The sequence below is a fragment of the Benincasa hispida genome, chromosome 7 (assembly GCF_009727055.1).
Source record: "Benincasa hispida cultivar B227 chromosome 7, ASM972705v1, whole genome shotgun sequence".
Classification (NCBI taxonomy): Eukaryota; Viridiplantae; Streptophyta; class Magnoliopsida; order Cucurbitales; family Cucurbitaceae; genus Benincasa; species Benincasa hispida.
In genome coordinates, this window is record NC_052355.1 from 8,805,161 (window position 1) to 8,822,874 (window position 17,714).

The 17,714-nt window shown below is 34.2% G+C and overlaps 1 protein-coding gene across 1 annotated transcript; it reads left to right on the forward strand.

Annotated features, from left to right (window-relative positions):
- The first annotated feature begins 4,435 nt into the window (after positions 1–4,435).
- Positions 4,436–12,907, forward strand: LOC120081225 (histidine kinase 4-like). Its single transcript, XM_039035932.1, has 11 exons — positions 4,436–5,752; positions 5,900–6,133; positions 6,252–6,421; positions 7,932–8,150; positions 8,242–8,428; positions 8,502–8,553; positions 8,895–9,124; positions 9,521–9,619; positions 9,770–10,482; positions 10,707–11,219; positions 12,196–12,907. Exons 1-11 carry the CDS (start codon positions 5,414–5,416, stop codon positions 12,455–12,457), a joined length of 3,018 nt encoding a protein of 1,005 aa, XP_038891860.1. The 5' UTR covers positions 4,436–5,413; the 3' UTR covers positions 12,458–12,907.
- Positions 12,908–17,714: the final 4,807 nt, after the last annotated feature.

Consider the following 17,714-nt stretch of genomic DNA (forward strand, 5'->3'; position numbering starts at 1 on the left):
AAAAATCACATTAGCAACACCTCGGCATCCTACTACCAACGGTTTCTAACACATATTATTAGTAAAGACATTTTTAATTTTGTTAAGATACAGAAATTTTTGTAACATTTGAAAATTCGGGATATTTTGAAAACAAAGTACTAATCTTTTTCATCTAAAATTATCGGTATGAGTATTTCTTTTAAGTTTAAGAATATTTTTTTAAAACATTTTAAAGTTTAAGTATATTTTTGAAGTACAAAGTTCTAGGATATTTTCTTATATAAATTTTAGGATTTCTGGAAAAGCAAACAAAAAACGATATCCTTTAGTATATTCCCTAATACTTTTATGAATCATATTCGCATTGTGTTTTTTTTTTTAATGAAATTTTTATTGTTATTATTTAATCAATTTTGATAAAAATAAACTTTAATGGAGTAATTTTAAGATTTATTAAAAGTAATAGAATTAAATTTTGATGTTTGAAAGTATGAATAAAATAAATGGAACTCAAAATATGGAGATGAGTATATTTTTAATCTAACTTTTCTACATCTAAATTACTAAAAAGTAGATATTTTGAAATATTTAGGGATCAAATTACTGAAACTCCATGTGCCAAAATTTACATTTTGAAAGTTCATGTAAGATAATCCCTGAGCTTTTTCATGATCATCATTTGAATATATAGATTCAAAGCCAGAAAATATTCTAAGGCTAGAAAGTTGACCAACAAAACTTACACTTTCCAAATATACAAAATTAACAGAAAATTCTCAAAGAGAACTACCGGTAGCCCTTTAGTGAAGATGTTTACGCAATCTGAAACTAGGATGAGATGTGTGTAAGTGTAACGTCCTAGACCTAAAATTTAGATCAACGTTAGGAATCTTAAGTCTAGGGAGATACATTATATGGTATTAGAGCGGAACATCTCCTAGGAAGATGTAGTTTGGGGATGAATCAATGCAAAAGTTGGTGGGCATGCAATACTCGAATTTAGGAGGGGTATATGAATTAATCGAGATTGCATCTAAATAGGAGGAATTCTGAGGACATAAAAATATGGTTAAGACTGACTTAAAAGAATTGAAAGTTACTATTTATACCAATAAGGCACACCTTTAAGCGTGCTTATCTTGGAGCAATTCTATGTTAGGTGACCTCTTGAAAATTTTCCTATAAAGCATATGAACGACGATCAAACATACTAGAAGGACACGTGTTAGCTCTTGAAGAGAAGTAAGGATGACTTGACAGCAGGAGAATGTCGAGGCCATAAATTGCCAAATTTAGATTTTGAATCCTAGACCTGAAGCATTACAATAAGATTCGAGCTTGTCCAAATGAAAAATTTTCAAAGAAAAAAATGAATATCCATATTCGTTATGCTTAGTGCGTTAATGTTGGTCAGGGTTCCCAACTAAATATATTGCTAATGTTGGTCAGGGTTCCCAACTAAATATAGTGCTTTCCAAATAGAACGGTAGGGTTGCAATAAAAGATTGTGTAACCAATAAGACTAAAAAATCACATTAATGATACCTTGATATTCTCTTTTGCACTCGAATGGGACAAAGTGACATGTTGTTTAGTAGATCAAGAGACCAAGTTATCACCAAAAAATATACACAATAATTAGAGGTAGATCATCGAGTATCTAGACATGCACCCAATCGACATGTGTATAAGAGATTAGAGTGGGCGGAGAAAAATGTAAATCATGATCAAGAGTACCTAAACCTAGGGCACGATGCATTGGAGAGCTTGCATGTGTGCCTCTATTTTATCATGCATGAAGAGACACACTTAATGTACAATATATGTAATATCGAGTCTTGTGAAGATAAGGTACTGAGGAGCTCTAATAAGGCTTCAATATTGAGAAGAGATCCGTGTAAGGTGGGTTACTATGAGTACTTATCTTCAGTTTAATGTCAATAGGAGTGAGCGACGACTTATATGAAGATATTCTATAGCACACTCAACAATTTCAATCACACACTTACGTTATAACACATATAACCCACTGATATGATGAGTCACAACAATGCCCATAAAATAATTTAGAGGACCCAAGTCCTTCATAGAAAATTCAGAGCTAAGAAAGAATATAATGATTGACATAACCCATCAGAGAAAGTAGTTAGGATTATATCATCCACATACAACATAGTATAAGTCATATCATTACATTGACTATAAGCAAATAGAGAATGACTTGATCTAATATGCTATAAACCACAGGGTGAAATAAAATAAGCAAATCCATCGTTCCACTCAAGATTATATCATCCACGTGACCCTGCTTAAACCCATAAAGAGACTTTTTCAATAAGCATACATGATGAGGATGCTCGTGATCCCGAAACCACTTAAGTTGATACAAATAGATATTCTTTTTTAGTTTCAATGTAAGAAGGCATTCTTGGCAGATAGTTGGTGAATTGATCATGCTTTTGAAGGAGTCAAACTAAGCATTGTACGAAGAGTAACTGGTAGGACAACGGGACTAAAAGTCTCTCCACAATCCATGGCCACCTATTTAGATTTACCATTTCTTACAAGACAAGCTTTATTTATGCCTCTCAAGAGTGCCATCATATTTTTTCTTTATGAGCAAAAATTCACCTATACTGAATTACACTAAAGGTTGAGTCATAAACTTCTATATCTCATTTTAAATAAGAGCATCATATTCATCACCCATAGCCATTTTTCAATTCAGATCACGAAGGGTCAATAGTGAATTACACGATCAATTAAACTCTTTAGTTAATCAAATTTCATTCATTCTTTAGGTCACTCCACTATAGAAATAGATTTATGTTCTTATTCATTGTAGGACATGTTGTGTCTAAAGATCTAATTATTACAAGCAAGTCGACCCTTCACGAGTTGTTTGTAATTATAGTTGGGTTAACTGTCCATTTTACCCCTATAAATACCTTTTTCCCTTTAAGTTTTACTAATCTTTTATTGAACAATTTTTTTATGATCCAGTCATAAACCAATCTCCTCTCGAGCAAGTGAAAGAGTGACACCCCATTATTCAAGCCCTAAAATCAGCATATTAGAGAATAACTCATCTACTTATACTATATGAGAAAAAAAGTGAATTTCATCTTATGAAAATTACGTTCCCATCTTCCTATTGGTCAAGTCCTAAAAATGGTAGGCTTATTGAATCAGTTACTAAGATCATTCTTACTCATGCAAATTAAAGGACGAGTTCTCATTGACAGAAGTTCATAAATCGCTCAGAATTGAGATCGAGTCACATATGATCATTCTATAAAATATTAATCTTCTCAATTAACGAATTTACAAAGAGAGATTAAATATTTCACGATTCAATCTTATACAAACTTGTTGTATAGGATAGCCCCACTCATATATCTCCACATAAATGATTTACATCAAAATCGTTTATAACAATTACAAATGGGGTTGTATCTATATTGTCACAAGGATAAAGTACTTGACCTTATCAATATATTAAAACCATTTAGGTTATTTCTTGAACACGATCTATCCATATGTCAACTACAAAACTGCTTAATATTGCACTAATAACCTTAGATTTTTACTATAACCAATAATTTATTATTGCAAATAAAATAATAAAATAATAATTAAATACACATTCATGAAGAGATTTTAGGGTACAATCCCAATCGGGTGTTATTGACAGAGTTGATCTTTGACAATGATTGTCGAAGTTGGCTAATGGAGATAGTCATTAAAGTTGGTGTCGTAGGTGGACACTAGAATTTATCGCCAAACATGATTTTTACTAGAGTAGTTATTAGAGATGATCATCAGAGTATGTCATAGATGATGATTGTTGCTAAAGTGAGGTGATAGTAGTTGGTGAGGATGGTTATTTCTTGAGTTGCTCGTTAGTGGCAATTGGTGGGCAGAGTCATTACAAAACATTGGAGGGAGGGTGAGTGAAAAAGAAAGGAAGATGAGGTTCTTCTATAAGTGTGTAAACTTCAACAGTAGTAGAGTTGAATTATTTAATATTGAGTCGTGAAGCTGATGGACCAAACTCAATTAACTAACTCAGTTCAAGTTGGCGGGTCAAATACATGTTAGAGATTTAAAATTTTACCATATTTATGTCAATTAGAAAAACAATAAAATTAAAACTTTAAAACATTAATAAAGACCAAATTGAAAATTATCTAAAAGATTAGATACCAAAAATCCATATTTAAGGTATAATTAATGATGCTTACTTTTGTTAATGAAACTAGAGAGAGAGGTTGACAAGCATTTCATAAAGCTACAATAAGAGAGAGAAGAGAATAGAAAGAGGACAGAGAAAAGCAAGAAAAAAACAATAAAAAATTAGTGCGAGGGAGACAATAGCGTATCTTTGAAAATCCTAAAAAATCGCAAAATTTGGATATCTGTTTTGCTTAAAAAGCAAAGAGGAAAGAGAGGATGCATAGAACCCAACTTTCAACAAAAAAAAAAATAAAATAAAAAAAAAAGCTCAAATTACAACACTCCTCCAAGAAAAAAGAAAAACCCAAATGCTTTCTTCTTCTTCTTTTCTTCTTCTCAATCCTCAAATTTTTGCTCTGTCAAACAACCCATCTCTCCCCTTTTTGTCTCCTCAATTTCATGTTCCACTGTTTCAAAACTCTCAATCCTGTGCTTAGCTGTTTGTTTTTTTTATATATATATTTTGTCCCCTTTTCTTTTGGGTTTTCAACACTCTCTGTATTTGATTATTTTATGCAGCACAGACAGTGAACGTGCTCTTCTTTGTCAGATTGCCGCTTCCTTCTCTTCCCCAACTAAGCTTCACGTTCGAGGAAGCACATGATTGCAGTTTTGTATTTTACAATTTTTTTGTATGTTGTTTATTGATATTCCTCTTTGCCCCATTTGTAATCTTCTTGTGAACAACAATCATGGTCAAAAGCTAGAGTAATTTGAAGTGGGATGCAGTTTGAAGAGTTGGGGAAGAATTGTATAAAGAGGGAATACTTTGGAGTTTGGGCTTTTTTCTTCTTTTTTTCTCTTTTTACATCTTTTAAGAGTCTTGCTTCTTCTGGGAATTAGGAATTGGGAAAATTTTCTTTTCTGTTTTCTTTGCTTCTTCAATTATGCCTCTCTCTGCCCTCTTCCTTCCTATCTCTGAAATGGGTTCAATGAGATAGAGCCATAGAGGGAAGTGTGTGTGTGTGTGTGTGTGTGTGAGAGAGAGAGAGAGAGAGAGAGAGAGAGAGAGAGAGAGAGAGAGAGAGATTGTGTGTTTCTTGAAATGGGGTTCTTGAATGATTATCAGTTTTTTTACAGAAGAAGTGAGCTTATACTTGTGAATCTCTCTGTGCAACTTTAATATGAGGTTGTTAAGGAGGGAGATAAGGGAAGAAGAAGGGAAAGAGAAAAGGTAGAAAAGACAAGTGTTGGGATGAGTATGAAGATGCAACAAAGCCACCACTCAGTGGCTGTGAGGTTTAATGAGCAAATTGGAAGTAAAAAAGGGTTCACATTCATTCAAGCCAACAGGGCTTGGCTTCCTAAGTTCCTATTGCTTTGGGTTCTGTTGGTGGCATTCATTAGTATGCTAATCTACAAGGGAATGGATGCTGACAACAAAGTTAGAAGAAAGGAAGTTTTGGGGAGCATGTGTGACCAGAGAGCAAGGATGCTTCAGGATCAATTCAGTGTCAGTGTCAACCACGTCCATGCTTTGGCCATTCTCATTTCCACTTTCCACTATTCGAAAAACATATCAGCAATTGATCAGGTATTCACGTTTCTATTTTTGTCTTTGATTCAACTTATTAGTTAGGCTTAGGAGTGTGAGAGAATTCATTTTTGTTGTTTTCAGCTAGAAATTACCTTGATGTCTTGATTCTCAGTTTTTGGGGGCATTTGGTTTGTATGATTGCAGGAAACTTTTGCTGAGTACACGGCCAGAACAGCTTTTGAGCGGCCTTTGCTTAGTGGTGTGGCATTTGCGCAAAGAGTGGTGCACTTTGAGCGAGAGAAATTTGAGAAGCAACATGGATGGACTATAAAAACAATGGAAAGAGAACCATCACCTATAAGGGATGAGTATGCGCCAGTTATATTTTCCCAGGAGACTGTTTCCTATATCGAATCTCTTGATATGATGTCTGGAGAGGTAGTTTGAATTATAATCAGAGGCTTAGTTGTTTATATCTTCATTGGGTTTGTTTCTTGTTTGGACTTCGGTACTTCCAAATATAATTTGAGTTTTTTTTTAATGCATTGCATTGTAGGAGGACCGTGAGAACATTTTGAGGTCAAGAGAAACAGGTAAAGCTGTATTAACGAGCCCTTTCAGGCTACTGGGTTCTCATCATCTTGGAGTTGTGTTGACGATCCCTGTTTATAAAACCAAGCTTCCTGCAAATCCAACTATGGATGAACGAACTCGAGCAACAGCAGGGTAAGTTCAATAAATACTTTTTCTTGTTCTTGGTGTTGTGGGTGGGGGGGGGGGGGGGGGGGGGTGGGGGGGGGGGGGGTGGGGGGGGGGGGGGGGGGGGGGGGGGGATCAGCTCTCATTGAAATGAGGGAGAGTACAAAAGGTGGCCGTACAAAAACACAGATTGCACCGAGTAAAAGGAACCTCCAAAAATAAAATTTCAAAGAAGAGGCTAGAAAAATGGGGTTCATCAAAGTTAGAACTTGTAATGTGCTGAAACTGACCCAGACTACAAACTTTGTACCTCTCTTTCCCCTTAAAGAGTTCTCCCGTCTCTTTCTAACTAGGTGATCTTTGAGTAGCAAAAAAGTCACAGTGCCAAACAAATCTTCTGCTTTTTCAGAATGGAGGATGCATTAGTACCTCCTCCATGATAGTGCAACAGTTTCAACTGGGGACTTACATCACACAAAGAGGAAAAAACCTAGCTGTTCAGAGTATACAAATTAATTTGCTCTATATATTCCCGAGTTGAAAATTGGTGTTGACTGCATATAGAAGGCTGTTGAATAAGCACCATGTGAAAAGCAACGATAGGAAACTTGCAATCAACAAGTGAATTTTAGGGGCTGCTTTAACACTTTCTGTTCTACCATATTATTTAATACTTGTTGCCACTATCTTTTGATCCCCACAAATAGTAGCGTGGAAGAATATAACCCCTAATGTAATTGTATATAGGTTTATGTAAGATTTTTTGTACCAGATGTTGATGAATTATAGCTAAGGTATTTATCGTTAAACATTGTCAACGAGGGTGTTATCAAATTTTGGTTAAACTTGCATCTCTATGCCTCAATTGTCAATTTGTATGTTAAGATGAAGGACAATCCACAGAAATAGGATTATTTTCTTGATCATCAAATTGTAAAACAAGGTCTCAAGGACATAAGGCATACGTGTGCAACATGTTATACCTTCAATGTAATTGTGATTTTCGGTCTGCTTTGCAGTGCAAATACTTCCTCTCTGCTTATGCTCTTGCAGTTGACTGTCCAATTCCAGCAACTCATATTGCATGCCAATAACAAGATTTCTAGAAAATCGTTCATCTCTACCATGATGCTATTTATGTTTCAAACAACTCTTACAATCTCTCTAATGCCTAATTCTATAGAAATTTAAGGCAGAAGTTTCATTTATAGCTGAAAGATAATGGTCACAACTGAGGAGCTCTTCTATCTCTCCCAAATGTTTCCCAGACTTTTCCCAACTTCCTTCCCCCTTCATTCTTCTAATCACGTCACTCACTTAACATCCCACTGTTTCCATTTCTAACCCTTTCCCTTAGATTGGCTAGCTAATTGAATCTAATTACTAGAACTTTAGTTTGCATGAATTTCTTGGTTGAGAAATATTTATTCTCAGAGCATGTTATTGTAGTTTAATATTTTGGTAGAATGAGAGACTAGTTCTCATGCTATTTTGGTTGTGATTTCTCTTGTTGCCTGTATAATTTTTTGTAAAGCAGTTACCTTGGTGGAGCATTTGATGTGGAATCGCTTGTGGAAAATTTACTTGGGCAACTTGCTGGAAATCAGGCCATTTTAGTGAATGTCTACGATGTCACAAACTATTCCGATCCCCTAGTAATGTATGGTCATCAATATGAAGACGGTGACATGTCTCTTTTACATGAGAGCAAACTAGATTTTGGAGATCCATTTAGGAAGCATCAAATGATATGCAGGTAATTGTAATGAATGTCAAATGTTTGAGTTATAGCTAGAATATATTTTTGCATTTTCCCATATAATTCTTATGGTTGGAACTTTAAGCAGATATCATCAGAAAGCACCAACATTATGGACGGCACTTACTACTGCATTCTTATTCTTTGTGATTGGATTGTTAGTGGGATATATCTTATACGGTGCAGCTACTCATATTGTTAAAGTTGAGGATGATTTCCATGAAATGCAAGAACTGAAAGTTCGAGCCGAAGCTGCTGATGTTGCAAAATCTCAGGTATTTCTTGAAGTCTTTCATTCCCCAATTTCATGCTACAATTTTCTGATTTAACTTTTTCATCTTATGCCAGTTTCTCGCCACTGTCTCTCATGAAATCAGGACACCCATGAATGGCATCCTTGGTGAGTATTTATCTCTTATGGAATTCTTTTGGAAGAGCATTAAGCATTAGATGTGTATATCCAACGACTTTGTGAGGAAAGACATTGGGGTAATTCGGAATATTATTAGTAAAGGGTACATAGTAACTAAAGAGTTTAGTTGGAGTAGGTTTTAAATGGAGAGAGTGGGGAGGGGATGAAGATAAGATAGGTTATACTGTGGCTGTTCAAGCTTCATTGTGCTCGAGAGAGAGGGTCCAAGTACATCAAATTAATTGGGAGTCATCTTTTTGTTTATTCTTCATTATCGATAGATATCTCTGGTTCCTTCCCATTAAATTTACTTCTATTTTCAATTGTAGGAATGCTTGCTCTACTTCTTGACACTGAATTGAGTTCAACTCAAAGGGATTATGCTCAAACTGCTCAGGCCTGTGGAAAGGCACTGATAGCGTTGATAAATGAGGTGCTTGACCGGGCAAAAATTGAAGCTGGGAAGTTGGAGCTTGAAGCGGTTCCTTTTGACCTTAGATTGATACTAGATGATGTTCTGTCTTTGTTTTCTGAAAAGTCAAGGCACAAGGGAGTAGAGGTAAGATCTGGAAGATTTTTTCTCTCTCTCTCTCTCTCCTAACATGAAACAAAACTTTTATTGAATAAATGGAAAGAGGTGAATACTCAAACATACAAACTCTAGTACAAAATGAAAAAGAAAACAGGTGATTTTTCCTTTTTTTCTTTCCTTATTTGCTGTAAATATTTTCTAACATAGCATGATAGCACCTTATGATGGATTGATAAAGCTTTCTCCTTGACGTAAATGAACTACTTTTAGAACGTGATGAAGATTATGATTATTTCTTTTTGAAATTTGAGAACCTTGGTTAATCTTGCTCTCTTATCTTCTTTTTCCATGGTGCTTTTGTGCATTTCTGGATGGCTGTTTCCACGGTCTGCTCCTTTTATTACACTAATTGTTGACATGAAGTTGGCTGTATTCGTTTCTGACAAAGTTCCTGAAATTGTTATGGGGGATCCTGGAAGGTTCAGACAAGTAATCACAAATCTCGTGGGTAACTCTGTGAAAGTAAGTTTTCTTCCATTCTCTCTCAAGCCACCCAAATAGCTCTCCTCTTATAAATCATTTACATTGAACTTTCTCATTAATTTAAAGTATTTCTTATTGCACTTTGCTTCTCAATATGAGTGACATCTCATCACTTGGAACATTTGACAGTTCACAGAACAAGGACATATATTTGTCAAAGTTCAATTAGCCGAACAATCAATGACCTCCACGAATATCAAATCCGAAACTCACACGAATGGACACTTAGAAGATGGTGCATCGCACAATAAACATCACTTTGAAACTTTAAGTGGATATGAGGCAGCTGATAACCAAAACAGTTGGGACACTTTTAAGCACCTTATTGCAATTGATGAATTCCAACCGAATGGTTCAAGCAATCTCATGGCTACAAATGAAAGTTCTGATATTGTTACTGTCATGATATCTGTGGAAGATACTGGAATCGGGATTCCGTTAAGCGCTCAAGGTCGAGTTTTTATGCCGTTCATGCAAGCAGATAGCTCAACCTCCAGGAACTATGGTGGAACTGGTATTGGCTTAAGCATCAGTAAGTGTTTGGTTGAACTAATGGGTGGCCAGATAAACTTTGTGAGCCGGCCTCAGGTTGGAAGCACATTCTCATTCACTGCTGTATTTGGGAGATGTGAGAAGAAAGCGACAGTCGACATCAAAAAGTCTAATTTGGAGGAACTTCCTTCTGCATTTAAAGGATTGAAAGCTGTTGTAGTCGACGGGAAACCAGTTAGAGCAGCTGTTACCAAATACCATTTGAAGAGACTTGGCATCCTGGTTGAAGTTGCCAGTAGTGTCAAGATGGCTGCAACTTTATGGGGAAAAAATGGATCAATTAGATCAAGGTAAGCATAATACATAAGAAGCAAGTTGCACAGTTTTTTTACAAAAATTTTGTATCATGCATAGTTGCAGTATTCTAAACTTGTTTTAAAAGATATAATAATTTTGAAAAGATGTTTATATGGTTGATTAGAAAGCTTTAGATCATCGATATATTTCTTAAGATCCTTTTGTAGATATATCATGGTGCAGCTTTGTGACATTAATTATTTGTCGGGTATTGCAGTAATATACTTCAACCTGATGTGATTCTTCTCGAGAAAGATATCTTTATTTCAAATGAGGAATGTGGTTCTTCTAATCTGCTTCATCAACTAGAATGGAAGCAGAATGGTCATACCTTAAAATTGCCAAAATTGATCCTTCTTGCGACCAGCATGAGCACGGTGGAATTTGATAAAGCGAAGGAAATGGGTTTCTCGGACACCTTGATCATGAAACCATTGAGAGCAAGCATGATAGGTGCATGTCTTCAACAGGTGCTTGGCTCGGGAAAGAAACGCCAGCTTGGGAAGGACATGGCCAGTGGCTCCAACTTTCTTAAAGGGCTGCTCTGTGGCAAGAAAATATTGGTCGTTGATGACAATAGGGTAAACCGAAGAGTTGCTGCAGGTGCTTTGAAGAAATTTGGGGCCGATGTAGAGTGTGCCGAGAGTGGGAAAGCTGCTCTGGCATTGCTTCAACTGCCACACAGTTTTGATGCTTGCTTCATGGATATTCAGATGCCAGAAATGGATGGGTATGTTTAATCAAATTTTCTCTCCTCTTAACTGTTAACACTGTCAAGATAAAATCATCTTTAGTGGCATCAAGTTCAACTGCCACTCTCAAATAGAACTTTTCTTTTAAATAACTTATTGGAAAAAAAAAATTGATATTCAAACTACTAAACTCAAAGTTGAACTGGCATTGCATTGTTGTAGGCGATTAAAATGGTACCTGATTAGTAATCAGTAGTTACTAGAGATATGATATATTTGAAATAGAACTTCTCTGAGATGATGTGTGTTCTCTTTTATCTCTAAGGCTCATCTCCTTGTACATCACTTCCATTTATAACTGCAGGCTTTGGCATCAAGCAGTTACAAACTTGAGCATACCGTATGGCATTATTTTTTGTTAATTTGTTTTCTTAGGTTGGCTACCATTATATGATATAACATAAATTTACCTTCAACCCATTAACTTAAGCTTTTGGGTCAATTGGTTATTAAAGAGGGTATTGGAGGAGGTGGACTAGGAAGTCCTATATTCAAATCTCTGCAATGTTATTTCCTCCTCAATTAATATTGATTTTCACTGTTGCATATTTTAAACCCACAAGTGAGGGGGAGTGTTAGATGATATAATATTAAATTCACTCTCATCCATCAGTTTAAGCTCTTGGGTCAATTGGTTATTTAACAATTACCTTTTAGATTTCAAGTAGTTCTCTCTAGAAACAACAGATTGGCGAATAGTTGCACAATAATTTCAGCATCTATGAGCTAATTTGTTCCACGCTTGAATTTACCGTGTTCTGGATGAAATAAGTTCCAATATCTGTCCAAATGCTTTGTTAGAGAAGAATATAGTCATGTGTTGCTTGATTTTAGAAAAGTAATTGAAGTGAGAATTTTTGGGGATTATACTGAGTTTTGTCTGACATGAGAATTTGTTTCCCTTCCTTTTGTTTAACATATGATTCAAATGTAATGTATTTTCTTCAACTGCAGATTCGAAGCGACCCGAAGAATCAGGCAGATGGAGAGCAAGGAAAATGAGGTACTGATTAGGGAATCTGGTGGCAAAGAAAATGCAAGAAAAGACGAGTGGCATGTTCCAATATTAGCCATGACTGCAGATGTAATTCACGCAACATACGACGAGTGCCTGAAATGTGGGATGGATGGATACGTATCGAAGCCATTTGAGGAAGAGAATCTTTACCAGGCAGTTGCCAAGTTTTTCAAATCAAAGCCCATCACTGATTCATGACACATGACCATTAAAACTCGACGCAACTGTCAACTCCGACATCAAAAGGCATTTGTTCTGGGTTTGGTTAGTACAACATTTTGCAGCAGATGCTCACAAGACTTGGTTTCAAGGAATCTTAATCAATTGAAGGGGCCACCATTTTTGACCAGGATGTTGTACTTCTGGGCATTATTTGTACATTAACTATCAGACCCTGATGTTGCTTCCTTGCATGTGCTGTGCTGTAGGTCCTTTAAGTTGTGGCTTTTGGGCTGGTGGCTGCTGTAAAGGGTGTAAATTCATTATGATTAAGATTATTTTATGCTTACATTAAAAAAAAAAAAGATTAACGTAAGAAGTACCTCATGTTTGACGTGTGTTTGATACTTGGACACTCTAACACTTGTTGAACACGTATCAGGCACTTATTAATGGAATAGATATGTTAGATCCCGAATATAAGATAAATTGAGTGTTTGAGATACTTGGACCCGCTCAATCTTGAGATACTTTCAAGATCTAATTCATAATCCAAAATATTTCTTACCTCCCCCCTTCCCTACAGACTCTAATTATAATCAAACTTTCATGATAAACTATTTAACTGATTACTAATATACTCTTAATATTACTATTCCTATTAGTTGGTATGTATAATTTTCTTCAAATAAGACATGTTGAGTAAAAAAGGTTCTTCGTTGGTTTGTATAATTTTGTTCAAATAAGATATGATGAGTAAAAGAGTTGAATGTAGGTGGATGCACAACTGATTATGTAATTGTGTTTGAGATATTAGAATTGTTAAGTAACCCTAGAAAATTTGAATGCCAATTCGAATACTGATTATTTTTATTTAGAATTAATTTTGCAATTTGAGTTTAGCTCATATGATTAAACAACTATATGTTATCATCTCAGTCTCGAAGGTCCATGGTTTAATTCTTCACCCTATACCTGGTTTAATTCTTCACCCTATACCTGATGAAAGGGTTAGAGATTTACATTTTCTCTACTCACATATTTTTTAATTAAAAAAAACAAAAGTTTATTTAGAATTAATTTATATTATTTTAATGTTGATTTGACAGAAAATATTTATTTCTATAATTTTTTAGGTGACATGGAAAGAAACTCCTATGTATTAAAATATAATAACATAAAAGGATGGTTTCATATATAGCAAAATGGGCCAAATTAACTACAAATATAGTGAAGCCCAAAATAATTTACAAATATAGCAAAATTTTGCTCTAACCATGTAAAAAGTCCAAACAGCCTACGTTCTATGAAAACCCACACCAACGCCTTCTTCCTCTCCCATCTATGATCATTAAAGATAGTGACAACTACTATCATTGTCTATAAGTGATAGTCTTCTATCACTGTCTAGCAGTGCTAGACTCTTATCACTATCTTACTAATAATGCATCTTCTAACTTAAAAACTTTTTTTTTTTTGGAGGAAGTTGATGATGATGATGATGATGATGATGATGAAGAGAGTAAAAAAAGAGAAACTAAAACAAAACACCCAAGTGACAAGAATTTGACTTTATCCTAATGGTTTGATAGTTGTATTTTTTACATCATTGATAGAATTTAATACCAGTGATAGAAGACTATCATTGATTATCAGTGGTAGATTGATTTAAAGAAGTTGACAAGATATATAATTTTCAGTCATATTCTATCACTAGTAGATAGTGATAGGAGACTATCACTGACTAGTAATGATAGAAGTATATCAATTATTATTATAATTATATGATTGAATTGATAGACTCTGATAAAAAAATGATATCAACATATCCAGGTTTTAAGGTTCCATTTTTTTTTTTTTTTTTTTTTTTTTTTTTTTTTTTAATTTGTAGATCATATATGAAGTTTGTCTTGTGATTCAATGATATTTGATTTATATCTTCAAATAGAATATCCTGGTTATATCACTGATGTTCAATGATCAAGGTCTGATAGCTTTCGATTTTGCGGCAAATTCATGGAAAAAGAGAAGTAATTTAATTCCTAAACTTCAATAAACCAAAAACACAGTAGAAAACTCCCAAAATATTGAGGGGATGTTTGGCACGCGATAAAAGTAGAGAGTTGAGTTTAGTTAAGTTAGTAATTATGATCTAGGGAGCTAAATTATTTGTTGTTTGTGTTTGTGGTGCAGAGTTGAGTTGAGTTGGTAATTATTGTCTATGTTTGGTGTGGTGAATTAAGTTAAGTTGAGTCAGAAAGTCTGTGTTTGGGATGTAAAGTTGAGTTGAGTTGAGTTGGGGTATATGGTGCAGTTTTTTTTTTTTTTTTTAATGAGATTGGTTTTTTTTTTCTTTTTTGCTTTGCTAATATTGATTAATTTTCAATTACTGTGAAAACTAATTTTTTTTTCAATTTGTAAAATATAACAGATTCTTTTCAACGTATTCTTTTCAAAAATTGTAAAAAATCTAATTCTTTTCAATTTGTAAAACATACCACCAAAATACATGTCATATTGCAATAAAATAAACATTCTTCCTTCTATCCGACAATGATTTTTTATCATTCAATTACTTATGAATTTGTTTATATCTATCTATGTATTTATGTATCTATCCATCTATCCATCTATCTATCTATCTATCTATAATCTTGTGAACATAACATAAAAAATAGCATGTTGTACACATAAACGTCGAATCACTCGATAACTTAACGATTTATGTTTATATAATAATATGCATCGTCTATGTCAAACTGAAATTATGCATAGAATATTTACCCTTCATTTCATAATGATGTCGAGAATGTGATAGTATAGTAAAGTTACATTCTTTTGAACATAATAAAAACAATATCAAATGACAGAAGATGTTGCCATTAATAACACGTTATACTAATTATCTTTTAGTCGAAAATTTGAATAAAATTGGGAACAAAATTAAGAAAAAGATAAGACATAACAAGGAAATAAACTATATTCTAATCTATCTTAACTTTTATGTTATTACCTTCACTAATTGTATATGGAATGTTAATTTTATTTTATAATAAAGCCTTAGTATAAATTGTTGGGTTGATACCCTAAATCTCGTAGGATTCTGTAGTTTGTAACATCTGTATGAACAAACATTTTGTGATGTAATAATATGCAATATTTTATTCACTTCCGTATATGAAATATGAGATATTTTAGTTGCATTAACCACAAACCAATAAACTAAGATCCCTGGTTATCGTTGTAACTTAAGCATGTATGTGGAAAGTGGATCATGCTTTAAGTGATAACCTAAATAGTTTGTAGTATATGGATAAAGAAGGGAAATCTTATCCTAATGATGCTACAAGTGTGGCCCACTTTGTAAATGTTACAATGTTGTAAAGTGCTACAAATGATTTGATCCTAACTATTCATGTATTAGACATGCGAGTAGGGATGCTCTATATAAAAAGTTTGTATAAGACCGGACCACGAAATGTTTAGTCTCGTTATATAATACCATTCATGACTGAGACTTTCATTTCACTAGGATGACCATAGGTAACATGATCTTAATCCTGAGTGAGTTGGGAACTCCTGCCTATGAGAGCAGTCCTTTGATTTGCATGGGTGCGAGTGGCCAGATCGCCGACTCAAACCTACCACTTTGGGGATTTGTCTGATTAGGGAGCTGGGAACTCAGCTACACAAGACGGAATTCACTCATTCCCCGATTTAGGGGTAAGTAGATAAATTGCTCTCTTAAGGGCTGATTCCGGGGCTTGAACAATGTGGCATCACACCTTCTCACTGCCCGAGAAGGATTTACTCATAGTAGGACTATCATGTATTGTCCAATAGAGGAATCAGTAGTACTTAAGGAGTTGATGTAATTACAGGGGCAAAACAGTATATTGGCCTGGCTGTACTTACGAGTGATTTGTGAAAGGTCATTGTACTATTGATTGGTTATATCCAATGGACACAGAAATACATCTGTAGTACGAAGAGTGCAGTTGTCGGTCGTTAGTGGAATGCTCGACAGTTAATGGATGGTGGATATCGTGATTACATAGTTTAGTCAGTTATTCACGTATCGTTGGAGCGTCAAGTTATAGGTCCATAAGGTCCCCTTGGTAGCTCAATGGATTCATGTTGAGAATCAATTTTTGGGTTAGTTTGAAGTGTTCAAATTAATAAGAGGAAATTTGATTATATATGATATAATCAAGTTGTTTCAATTATATGTGATATAATCGATTTGATGTATTAGATACATTAATTAGAGAAATTATTATTAAATGCTGTAAAGAAGAAAAAGAACTATGGTTTATATATTGCATGAGATGTGATATTAAAACTATAGGTTATGAATATATTATTTATTTGTAATTAAATCATCATGGGATAATTGGTTTCGATTTTTCTCCTAATAACTGTAGGATTGTATCAGGAACAGCAGAAGCAACCAGGATCATTAAGCATTCTAATTTATTAATTTTGGCAAAATATAAAGCATGTTTTTGCAGAAACAAGTGAGTTTCATGATATACCTTTGTAGAACTTCTTCAAAGCTCAATCTCCATCTACAATCTTCTCCAAGTCTCGTTGTGGACCACCTCAAGATCTTCTCCCATATTCTCTTGGTGCTCTAGATTGAGTTGTGGGACTCAAAACAAGCTTGAATCAAGGGATTATTGAGAAGTACTCACAGCAGCAATCTTGTTGAAGAACACTTTCTTCACCACGAATTTTCAACTAAAATTCTCTTGATTGCATGCCCCAAAATCACTCCATTCTTCTTTATTTATTGCAGATGAACATGCAAAGAAGAATGTTGCATGACTTGCAGCTCATGCTTAGAGTTAATGAAGAAGAGGAAAATGGGTATTGTGTGCGCATGAAGAAGATGGATAATGGAATATCTCAATATTCCATTTGTGCATGATTTTTTTTTTTTCCAATTTTCCAATTTTATCTCAAAATTAAAACTTGATTTTTAAAATCCATTTTGATTTTAAAACTGAAAAATTTAATTTTATAAATTAATTTTTTAAAATAAAACTAATTAATTTAATATCAAATATTAAATTAATTTTTACACATATCCATCTTTATATATTTAAATTACATTTAAATATAAATTCTCTTATTCCATTTAATTTTCAAATTAAACAAGTAATTATATCTCATATAATTACCAATTCCCTTAATTCTAATTTGAACATTTCAAATTAACTTATCACGCTACTCTAAAACTAATCCAATTATGAGCTAGTAGAGGAACCTCACGGACCTACAGATCATAGGCTCC

Bases quoted from the DNA above. Each gene is read 5' to 3' on its own strand.
- LOC120081225 (XM_039035932.1), top strand. From the start codon at position 5,414: ATGAGTATGAAGATGCAACAAAGCCACCACTCAGTGGCTGTGAGGTTT. The intron at 5,753-5,899 runs GTATTCACGTTT...GTATGATTGCAG, and splicing joins ACATATCAGCAATTGATCAG to GAAACTTTTGCTGAGTACAC. The intron at 8,429-8,501 runs GTATTTCTTGAA...ATCTTATGCCAG, and splicing joins CTGATGTTGCAAAATCTCAG to TTTCTCGCCACTGTCTCTCA.